This window comes from Triticum dicoccoides, chromosome 3B, assembly GCF_002162155.2.
Source record: "Triticum dicoccoides isolate Atlit2015 ecotype Zavitan chromosome 3B, WEW_v2.0, whole genome shotgun sequence".
Lineage (NCBI taxonomy): Eukaryota > Viridiplantae > Streptophyta > Magnoliopsida > Poales > Poaceae > Triticum > Triticum dicoccoides.
The window spans coordinates 42,825,129-42,837,445 of NC_041385.1; the positions used below are offsets into that span (position 1 = coordinate 42,825,129).

Consider the following 12,317-nt stretch of genomic DNA (forward strand, 5'->3'; position numbering starts at 1 on the left):
CAAATGATAAATCATACATTTTGCAAGACAATGGCGCGTGCCTATGAAGAGAATAGAAACCCAACATCTTGCCGTGCCCCGCCGTAAGTTTTCGCACCAAGGCCTTCTCTGAAAAAATATGTTAGACCGGTTTTTTTAGTAAATTTACATATTTCTATTTGTACTTCAATCGAAATATATGTTCATATTTTCTGCAAAAACTAAAATTATATCAAAACTTACATACCGATCTGTATTCGGAAAATTCTAAAATTTTAGAACTTTTAGCACTAAGATAATTTCTGAGATACACATTTTCGGCCACATTTTTACTAAAATCACTTGAATAAAATTAGATATATCTATTTGAACTTCAATAAACATATGGAGTTCATATTTCCTACCGAAGTTGGATAGTTATCTAAATTCGGATACCAAACTGTATTTGTAAAATTTTACTGCCTCTGATCCAAAACAAGTGTCGCAGCTTTAAATTAAGGTTAGTTAAACCTTAGCTCAAAGATGCGACACTTATTATGGGTCGGAGGGAGTACAGTTTTTGATGGAAAAAGACTGAAATTATGTGGTTGTGCGATATTGGCAAGCAGCTGACGATCAACTATCCACTTTCAATGTGACACAACATAACTTTCTTGTTATTTTTTATACCATAAGCATTTAGTCCACGTACTCCAAGCTGAAGGCTATCACTAAAATTTACTAAAACTGCACAAGTAATTGATAACATAGACTTACAATGACATCAATTTTGTAATATTCAAACAGTGTCTGATTAAAGTTTTTAATATTCAATCTAAAATGCCTGAAACAATAAGAAAAATCTGTGCAATTTATAGTTGCAATGCAGGCAGTGAACAAATCTCTCAATCAGGAAATGAAAATAAATTGTTTATTGCCGCAAGTTATGTTTGCTTATTTTGGTCACATTACATTATTTCTTTCCTGAACTGATCTTGCGATTCTGTCAAGTCAAAAACACAAAAACAACATATTGTAGTTAAAGGCTTTACCAACCATCATCGTGGGGAAAGTCATCGTGAAAACTGTTTTTCATAAACTAAATAAGCATCATCTTTTTTTCCCTGAAAAGTTACCCATGATTGTCTTTTTTTTTCATGTGGATGAGGATACAACATAGAAAAAGAAAATTGATCATCCCACGGTTACTTAAGCCATTCCGGATAGAGCTATGTTGAGATGAAAAAGGTTGAACTTCAGTATAAATGCTTATATGTAAATATATTTCAGGTATAGTATATTTTTGGAAAAATTCAAACACCTGACTCAAATTAGCATGGAGAGAATATGTCCATCCGTGCGCCTCCTGTAAATAAGGAGAAAATTCTATTATTCCCATGGTCCACCTATAGCGAAAAGTAGATATTAACTTTCTATTTGTGCAAGTATTTAGTGCCGCAGTCCACTCAGCTTTCTTATGTCGTACCCTGTCAGAACGCCGGTTTATTACTGTGATTGGATCCATAATTACAAGTTCATACTCTCCGATAAATTTATAACAAACATGAAGTATATTGTACGTACTATCACAACCAAGAGTATTCCAATTTTTTGCCCTACAAGCTAACAACCAGTGTCTAATTAATTGACATCTCGCTGGATGATCTTTCATGTACACTGTTTGAAATTTACCTTAATCTGTCTAGAAGTATATTGCAGTGTATTGGATGATGGTGATTTAAGCAGTTCTAAGTATATTCTGATTTCTTATAATTAAGCCAGTAGGTGTTTTTGTTGGTGGTTGCATTCACTAGAATTCTGTGTGTTTTGTTGAGGAACCAAAGTGAGTGAAATGCCATACTTCCATTCCTAGTAAATTGTTGGGTTCATTCCTACGTCTTGCTTGGAGCAACAAACTGGAATGGAATGCTTTCCCAGTCTTGCATATATCAAAAGTGCTGAATAACATGCGCACGCAAGTAGAGCTGATCAGCTGAGTATACAATCCATATATCAAAAGTACACATGGTACAAAGTACAGCAAACTCGGGGAGTGGAAGAACAACCAAACATCGATACAACAGTGTGGCCGGCCATGCAGAGCTGCTTGGACGTACGTACTCCTCTCTCTCTCACGCAGTGAGATAATATGAGAGCATTTATTCATATATATATGTGGGTGTGCGTGTGTGTGACCTCAACGTACTAAGCGTAGATCCAGCAACGATGGCGTAGGGGACGATGGCAACAGCGATGGCAGCAAGTGCTCGATCAGCGAATCTTAGAGCAGTCGACCGAAGAGCTGATGGCGTAAGGGACGCTAACGCCGCACTTTGTGGGGATGCCGCCGGCCTTGCCAGCGTTGAGCCCAGCAGCAGCGCTCTTGATGCACTTGCACGCCGCTTGCTTGTCAGCGGTGCTCCGGGCTGAGCTGGCTAGACTCCTAACGCCGCTGCAGCAGGCTGCAGATGGGCTGGCGCCGTTGCCGCGTGCATAGGAGATGCAGGGGCTCAAGGCAGAGCTCACCTGACCGCACGATACAGCCGCCTCCGTGACTGCGAGGAGCATAGCAGCCACCACGGCGACGAGCACGACCTGAGCAACAGCAGAACGGGCCATCTCGATCAAGCTAGCAATAGTAGTGGTAGTGAGCTCAGGCAGAGATGATGAGATAGCTAGATTTGCTAAGTGATTGTAATGGTGAGGAGTTTCGTGGGGATGCATGGGCTTAAATAGGGCTTCTTACCATCACGGGATTCCATTCGGAATAAACAGTGTAGTTTCTTGGTGTCAAGTATTGTGTCTACGTGTGCCAATTCAATTGATGCGAGCAAATGCATGAATTTAGGTTGTTGGATGTTGGAATTGATTTATGGGTGTTAATGCATTTAGGAGATGGTTGGTTGTTACCGTTTGGTTGGGCCGATGGATGGACCAAGCACTACATCCAGGCGTTCTAGCGGTGGAATGTGGTTGATTAGCGTGTACACAGCAGATTAATTATGAGACTAAGACATGTACGCAGTCATATAGTGGCCGACCATGGAGTAGTTGAGTGCATCTATGATGGTGAGCACGACCATTGAACTGTGCATATACGTACATCATCATTTTTACCAAAAATACGCTCTGGCCTACCGAATCCAATAGCTCAGCTTCAAAGCGGAAACCGGATTTGCTTCCAATAGAAGCACAGCCGTGCATCTCGCAAAAGGGAAAAAAATGTTTTTTCCATCCACAAGAGGTACTGATTTACTTCTCGTGGAGTCAAGAATTTGCTTATGCGAGAGGGAAAAATCTTGGATTTTTTCGACCATCAGAGGCACTAATTTACTTCTCGTGGAGGCACGGATTTGCTTCCACGACAAGCACGGCCGTGCCTCTCAGAAAACGACAAAATATGTTCTTTTCCTTCCACGAGAGGCACTAATTTAGTTCTCGTGGAGGTGCGGATTTGCTTCCGCGAGAAGCTTGGTCATGCTCTTGGAAAGGGAAAACCGTGCTCTCGGTTCGGGTTTTTTTCGTCCGATTTTTTCGTGAAAAAAAGTCCATCGAAACCTATCAACATACGATCTAGTTTTGAAGATCTCGACGCGAGGAATCCAACGGTGAAATGGTTCAGGATTTGGACACATGGTTGAGAGATAAAACATTTTGAATAAAAAATCTACGAAAAAGGAAAAATCCCCGGTTGCGACAAGTGGCACACATGCAGTTCGACACATGTTGCACCATGGGAAGGTGTGAGTGACATTTACAAAGAGTACTCTTTAATCAGTGATTCCGGTAGTTGAGTGCATTAATTATGATGAGCTCGACAAGTGAACTATATTAATCTAGTTGTGCATGTGGTCATGTATGCCTGGGGATCATCTACCTTGCCTTACTTGGTCCCAATATCACAGCTTAATATTCATTGGTACCATAGTCAGAGCTACATTTCGAATTTTTATTTGTACATCATGCATGTTTTATCCGAAGGTGATCCCACGATTCTAGCAACTCAAAAACACAAAAGGACACATGTTCATGTTAAGACCTTTATGTCCATCATCTTCTTGGTCGTCGTTACTATTATAGTCATTATTATTGTTGTTGTTGTTCTTGTTGTTACAATTTATTTGTGGGGAACGCCATTGCCAGTCTTGTTCTAAGAGAAAACAAAGGAACACTATCTCTTGTTTCCTCACAAGATACCCTTGCCTGTCTTTTTCGTTCACGTGGATGTGTGCACCACCTTCAGAAACGAAATTGATCGTTCCACGTTAACTCTAGTAATATATCAATGGAACTAAATTGGTACAAAACCGGACGATATTCGATCTAAATGCATATATAAATATATTCTTAGTTAATATATTTTCAGTTGTTTTACAAATACACATTCTAAATTACCACAGAGCAAAATGTGCACTTGGGAGACTTGTAATTCAGCACCAAATGTCACTGTCCCCTTGGTTCACCTGGAGTGAATAGATGTTAACTTGCCTCTCTGCAAGTATTCAGTGCCATAGTCCACTCGGCTTTTTACTAATGGTAAGTGCCTCATCCGTCAATGTAGCAGCATGTCTCATGATGATTTAGTAATGCCGATGGATGCGTCATTAGAGCATCTCCATCCACAAACACACTAAGCAGGCCCCAAAACACCCGCGGACGCGTCCGCGGACAGTGACCGGACAGCACAGTAAAAACGTCCGCCACAACCATAAAACTCAAATTTCGTACCTCCGTACCCAAATAGCACAGCCATGTAAATAAAAACCTATGTACTACGTACATAGCTAAAAGAACTATTGTTGGAGATGTTGACGGTCTCCTTGCCTGGGGCTAGGTAGATGGGAAAGTGCGGTAGCTCCTGCGCCTGTGAAGACTCTGGCCCCTCTCCACCTCCGCCTTCCCGTCCAATTCTATGAACAGTGCTTCCATCGACGCCTGTTTTATTCCGATGAACTGTCGGTTAGCCTCGACATAGACCTCGTCCTAGATGGACTCATGGACGGCGGTCTGTTCTACCATCTCCATCGCTTGGGCGGCCTCGTACTCCACCTTGGCATCCGCCACGGCGAAGCCCGCAGACAGCCACACCTCCACCTACTCCCCTCTGGCTCCGCTACCTCCTTCTTCACGGGCTCTGCTTTCGACAGCCGCTCCCCCTCCTCCTTCTCCTCCTCCTCCTGCCCCACCTTCTCCTCTTTATCTTCCTCCTCATCCGCCACCACCTCCTCCATGAGATAATATGAAGGCTTTTTTTCGTGTGTGTGTGTGTGTGTGTGTGTGTGACCTCAACGTACACATGGTGACCATTGGTTGATCAACAAATCTTAGAGCAGTCGACGGAAGAGCTGATGGCGTAGGGGATGTTGACGCCACACGCTTGGAGGGAATGTTGACGGCGTTGCCAGCGTTGAGCCCACCGGGAGCGCTCTTGATGCAGTTGCACGCCACTTGCTCGTCAGCGGTGCTCCGTGCTGCGCTGGCCACACTGCTGACAAGGCTGCAGCAGGCCATAGTCGGGTTGGTGCCGTTGCCGCTGGCATAGGAGATGCAGGGATTCAAGGTAGAGCTTACCTGTCCACAGGAGATGGCCGCTTCGGTGGCTACGAGGAGCATAGCTAGCGGCCACTAGGGCGACCAGCATAAGCTGAGCAACTGCAGCATGGGCCGTCTTGATCTAGCTAGCAATAGTAGTCAACTGAAGATGATAAGAAGGCTAGATTCGCTATGTGATTGCACCGCGAGAAGTTTCGTCGTGGGGGTGGGTGTGTGTGTGGTGGTGGTGGGGGGGTGGGGACCCATGGCGTATGCACAACAGATTAATACAAGTGACCGGTCATGGAATTTTGTGCATTTACGACGGTGTGCTTGATTACTAAGGCTGCCCGTAATGGGAGTATCATAGGTAGTATCATGCATGCCAACTAAGCAATTTTGATGATGTGGCATAGAATTAAATGAAGAAAGAAAGGCTTGAGTATCATATTAGAGCAGGTACAATAAGTCCTAGTCAGCTGGCTATATGGTGTTCCACGTCATCAAAGTCATTGCTGGAGGAGAGAGAATGGAGGAAAGAGAAGGAGGCGGGCGATTCAGCTAGCGCCGGCTCCAGCACAAGAAACAAGAAAAAGAATTCTGCATGGAGTCTTGTGAGCCGACATTCCTCTCTTCTCTCCAATCACATGTCTCTCTTTGCCTTTCCCCACTTGCAAACATTAAATACCAATAGCTAGACTATAGCTAATCTGTTGTACTAGTGGGCTTTTATGAAGGCTTTATGTGACATGGCACTCATATATAGCCAGCAACGGCTTTCTTATTAATCATGCTCTTATGATAACGTATCATATTAAATGATGTGTTATTTTGTGTCATGCATGGCAATGAATGTAGTCATCTATGATACCAACACATGATACTATGCATTACGGATGTAGTATCATATGCATGATACTACTATATGATACTCCCCATTACAACTAGCCTAAGGCTACTCATAGTGAGGAGTATCATATACTAGTATCATGCATATGATACTAGTATATGATACTACCTTCATAGTGCATAGTATCATAAAGTAGTATCATAGCTGACCATATTTATTGCCATGCATGACACAAAGTAGTATAGCATTTAACATGATATGGTATCTACCTATGTTACTCTAACCCTCTCTCTTCTTTAATTGTGTGCCACATAATTAAGCATGTTTGCTAGTCCCAAATACATGTTACCGGTTATGTTACCTCCACTATGGCCAGCCTAAAGTAAACCAATCTGACAGTACATATGGCCATGCAGGACGGGCGATAAAAACCGCCTTTCCTTACTCTGTTCTCCATGTCACAGTTTAACATTATAATGCTGTATTGATTTAGTTTATATGATAATAACGTGTTTGAGTAAATAACAATGTATTAGTACTAACTACTCCATCCATCTGCAAGTTTATTGGTCCTGTTAGTATTTTTACGCCAAACTTTCACGATAGATTTAATTAAGAAAATAATAATGCATGTCATAAAAAATCATATCATTTGATTCGTATTTGAATATAGTTTGTAGTGATTTTTTTTCATGCTTTAACATTTTATTAGTTAAATTTAAGGTCAAAATTAAGCACAAAATGCGAACGGGACCAATAAATCAGGACGGAGGTAGTAGGACATAAATTTCATTTAGCAAATGGCTTCGGTGCACCAGGATCTTATAGCACACGTCATGCGGGTGTGTTGTTCCGGCTATAGTTTCTCGATCCACATACGACATCATTGGGAACAGAGTTCGAGAGGTGCATATTTGAAGACGGATCCGCTGTGTTTCATCCTACGATGTGCCACTGCTGTAGGGTCTCGATCCATACACGACGCCATGAGGAAAAGAAGTGAAGAGGAATATAATTATGGACACTAATGGAAAAGAAAAAAAAACACTACATTTCCTTCTACCGGTAGGTTCTCTACCTGAAAACAAGCAAAGGCCATCTCTAGGTCTTGGCCCAGCAATAAGCAAGAGCCAAGAGAGTGGCCGAATGAAGCGGGTTGCAGCTGACATGCATGAAGCCCTCAATAAAGAAATAAACCAAAATATCATTTTTTCTCGAATACGCACGAGTGTGCGTATCATATATTGAAGAAGGAGAGGGGTGAAGAAACCCCATCCATAGTTTACATAGTTCGCGTTACATCCACAATCGCACTCCACCCATCAAGAAAAGGAAAAACGTGGACTATCCCAGCCATCCAGGGCTCTAAGTCGCTATGAATGATCCCTGCCTTCATCCACACCGCGCACTCAGCGGCGATCCTCCGCAGAAGTTCCCGCACGTCCGGTGTCTTTCCCTCGAAGACAATAGAATTCCTGTGTTTCCACAATTCCTACATGATCAGGAGATGTAGTGCACGCAAGGATTTGGCATGCCGCCCGGCCAACGCAGGTCTCGTAGTCCAGGCCAGAAGATCATCCGCTGCTGTTGGGGCCTCGCCAATGATGCCAGTCGCCTGGCAGACCGCGTCCCAGGTTTCTCTAGCAAACACACACCGGATGAGGAGGTGGTTAATAGTTTCATCGTCCTGGTCGCAAAATGGGCAGCGTTCCTGATGTGGGAGGCCTCTTCTCGCCAATCTATCCGAGGTTCACACCCGATTTTGAAGGGCCAGCCATGCAAAAAATCGACAGCGCAGGGGTGCATGCGATGACCATGTGAAAACTACCGTGGGGGAGACCTGAAGCGTTGCAAATCCTGACGTGTAGGACGATCGCGCCGAGAAGGCTCCGTTCTTCTCCCATGACCACGTCAACTTGTCTGGTGTGTGTTCCAATAGTGCGATGCTTTCCACCTGGGGCCAAATCCCAAGGAACTGTGCTAGCGCGTGCTCGTCCATGTCTGGGCCGATGTCCCGGGCCCAAGTTGCATTAGTTAGGGCAACCACCACCGTTCGGGATTTCCTCGTCCGTTTAGATATTCTGTCATATACGGCTGGCGCGAGCTCCTGTATGCGGTATCCTGTCAGCCATCGGTCATCCCAGAAAAGGGCGGTACGTCCATCACCAATGGTCATCCTCGCAGCTGCCCGAAAGAGCCCTCTGGCCTCCTCCAGTATGTTCAACTTGAATTCCACCCATGGCCTAGAGTGATCAATACGCTGTAGCCAGAGCCACTTGGTTTGCAAGGCGATGTTCATCCATCACAGGTTTGGAACTCCAAGTCCTTCTGCCTACCTCGGTCTACTCAATGATTCCCATGCCACAGCACACTTGCCACCACCTGCTTCTTCCTTTCCACACCATAGGAAACCCCTACAGATTTTGATCATCGCCTTCATGGTCTTCGGTGGCAACCCCATTGCAAGCATGGAGTGAACTGGGATAGCACTCAGGACAGACTGGACAAGCAGAAGGCGGCTGCTCTTGGGCGGCGTCGCGGCTTTCCAGGTCGGCAGACGCGCTGCCATCTGGTCGACCATCTCTTGGAACTGCGCAGCCGTCTGCTTCCTTATCAAGAGCGGGAGGCCGGGATACCGGCAAGGAAAAGAGCCACCCGTGCAGCCCAACAGCCCTGTCACCGTCTGCATATGCTCCTGCGTGCACCTAATTGGCAAGGCCGCACTCTTCTGCAGGTTTATCCGGAGGCCAGATGCGTGTCCGAACAGGTCCAGCACGCACTACAAGAAATATGTCAACATGTGACCACCACTATTGGTCACTAAAAGGTCATGGTTTTTCATTTGCGACCTTTTTATGACCAAAAAGAGAAGGTCAAAAGCTGGCGGTCGTAAACTGACTATAGCGACCTTTCTTCTAGAATGGTCGAAGACGTTTATGACCAAAATATGTCCACTGTGGTGTTTTGGTCACTAGCAACCTCCCCAGGCCACGTAGGCATCCAGCGTGGCAAGCTGATGTGGCACAAGATTCAGCCCGGTCCAATTTGGTTTTCTACATGGGCCTAGCCCAACAATTCAGCCCATTTATGATTTTTTCCTTTTAATTTTGGTCAGCTACATTGGCCTAGCCCAACAATTCGGCCTTTTTAGTTTTTGAGATTCATGCAATTTTTTTGGCCCTCAGCCCTTTTTGAAATTGTTCGATGCTTGTTGGGATGTGGCCTTTTTCGGCCCAATTATTTGTCCAGTTTCGACCAGCCTTTTAATGTTGAGAATTATTTGGCCCAAGCCGAATTTAGCCCAATCACACATACATACAACATTATTTCATTCAAATTAGGAAAACTCCAGGTCAAATTCAAGTCAACCATCATATCACATCACATAACACATCTCCCAGGTTTACATAACACAAAAAATCATCTCAGGAATACATTTCCCTACACAGAAATATAGCAGGAATAGAGGGAATATACAATAAAGAAAATGATGGCACATCTGCTACTATCATAATAGTACAATGTATTTTTTTTACGGAACAACCTTTTTACAGACTATACAAGAGGGATTTCATTGCTCTCTCTTACGAGACATGCTCCAGCTGCCACAACTTGCCATCCTACAATGAGAGGTATATAACAATGGACTTCATGAACATTAGAGGAGCAAACGCTCAATCAACACCGAGGGCTAGATAAAGCCTTAGCTAGCATGCATTCGAAATTTAGACAGAGGCAATCAGTTACAGAAAGTAAATGAGGACCAGACTTTACAATTACAGTACCATAGGACTAATCCATCAATCCATGAGGCAAAATATGAGTGAATCCAGAAAGAGGCACAAAGTAATACCTATTTTGATCCAAAGGGGCTCGTGAGCATGGCCGTCTTCCGTAACAGGTTGGCCCTAGCACCCTGGATCAGACGCGCTGGGAGCTTGTAGCTTGTCCTGGTCATACTGCTATCCTAAGTAACAGGAAAAATCAAAGCAACAGTTTGGACTTGGTGTTAACGAATCAATAGCATATAAAGCACCAATTCCCTCAGATGCAAGGAGAGGAGGAGCAAAACGACAGAGAGGTGGGACATTTTTCGTACGTGTAGATGATATTCACAGCCAAGAAAGATACATGGGGCCAGCCTTGCATGTGTGCTTGATTCACCGCTACATGCATCACCATAGCAGCCAAGTAAATAGGCATCATCAACATCTCCTCACCACTTTCCTGGCAACAAACAAAGAGTCAAAACAGAACATATTAGACCATAATATGACACCAGAGGGTAACTGTAAATCACAAAGTATATCCACAACACCATAAAATAGTCCCAGACCGTAGTGCTATTTGAGTATATCTCATGTAGTTTATTTTCATGAAGGGTTGTGTATGCACGCTTAATCCAGAAACAGGAGGAGGATGGCTTATCAACAAACTGAACTTAGAAATGAAACTTTGTAATGCTCAAGTTTCAGCTAATAGAGATTACAGAATTTTACATGGGACAAATTCTTCTAGTTGCACTTATCACAGATAGAAGAGTTTATAGTGAATAAACATTTACAATCAAAGATACAGCCTGGAACATATTAATTTCAAGGTGCAGTTTGTATACAATCGGACATCTCAGGTTGTATACTATTCATGATGATTCCACTGATCTACGAAGTCAAGGAATGCAACTGAAGATGGTATTTCTTCACTATTACAGAAATATATCATTGTTAATGTAAATGATCTGGAATACATATACGGATATTAGCACAAACACATATTAGGCAAAATCCCATCGCAAGTGAACTCGAACACGTGCTGGACACACCCAAAAGAAACACCTAGCTAGTCGTACAGCTTCGTGTACAAGTCACCTGCGCCCAAAAGAAACACCCAGCCGCCGCAGGCCATGGTTAGACAGCAGCTGGCACAACATAATTAACAACCAGCTAAAGCTTAATGCAAGATCATATTCATAGTTGGCATGCATCAATACATGAATCTATAATGTTGGATAAGGTGATAAAGAAAAACAGAAATAGTGGAGTTAGAAACATATGCAGCACAATGATAAAATAGAACAATAGATTTAATGTGTATATATTCTGGTGACTGCCAATTGTTACATGATACACTTGTGTGTGTATATTCTGATGAGCCATTACCATCTAGCCAACAACAACATGGACATAATACTAATTAGCTACACAAGGCATCATACTCTCCACGAGAAGGCCACGGTTACTCTTTGGAGCAGTATGAGAACGACAAGCATTGCATCCTTTCATTTTACTCAAGGCTCCAGGACACAATAACAACATCAACACCCACCTTTTTTGCTTGAACACACACCTAAACTAGGGACATAGAAAACAAAAAGGCTAAATTGCGCAGACACCTATCTGGACCTAAATCAACATCTTTACCTACAAAGAGAAATGGGGACAGGCCATAGAATCCCCTTGTGAGAAGGCCATAGTTACGTTTGGAGCAGTATGAGAAAAGACAGGCATTGCAAGCCTGCTCTTTACACATCATTAGACCTGCAAACAACCTTGCAGGTAGCTAGCTCTCACTTAACTGAACATGCAGGCAATGAAAGCACCCAACATATTTATTTTAGGAGCCTGATTAATAAATGTATACCAAACAAACAAAAATTGCAATGACCTAGTATGAACCATGTAATACATACACTTCAATACATATCCTAGTTTATCGTCATCACCTCATGAGCTTAATAATTACATAAAGTAATTATCATCATATCCAGAATTACAGTAGCAGCAGCCAGCACTAGGACTACCAAATTGATTCGAAGTTCTTTCCATTGTGCAACAACTCGAGCTCTCAACTACTAGCTCCTGGTACTAGCTGATCTGAATGTGTAAGAAGTTTGATATAAATTGTGAGTAGAACAATTCTTCAGAGCTAAATGTGCAACGAGCTTCTGAATATTATCACTTTGGAGGGTTACTATTCT

At 43.2% G+C, this 12,317-nt stretch overlaps 1 protein-coding gene across 1 annotated transcript; it reads right to left on the reverse strand.

Annotated features, from left to right (window-relative positions):
- Positions 1–1,926: 1,926 nt before the first annotated feature.
- On the reverse strand, positions 1,927–2,669 carry LOC119274590 (non-specific lipid-transfer protein 4.1-like). The gene has a single exon (XM_037555300.1). It carries the CDS (start codon positions 2,575–2,577, stop codon positions 2,230–2,232), a length of 348 nt encoding a protein of 115 aa, XP_037411197.1. The 5' UTR covers positions 2,578–2,669; the 3' UTR covers positions 1,927–2,229.
- Between the last annotated feature and the right edge of the window lie 9,648 nt (positions 2,670–12,317).

Bases quoted from the DNA above. Each gene is read 5' to 3' on its own strand.
- LOC119274590 (XM_037555300.1), bottom strand. From the start codon at position 2,577: ATGGCCCGTTCTGCTGTTGCTCAGGTCGTGCTCGTCGCCGTGGTGGCT.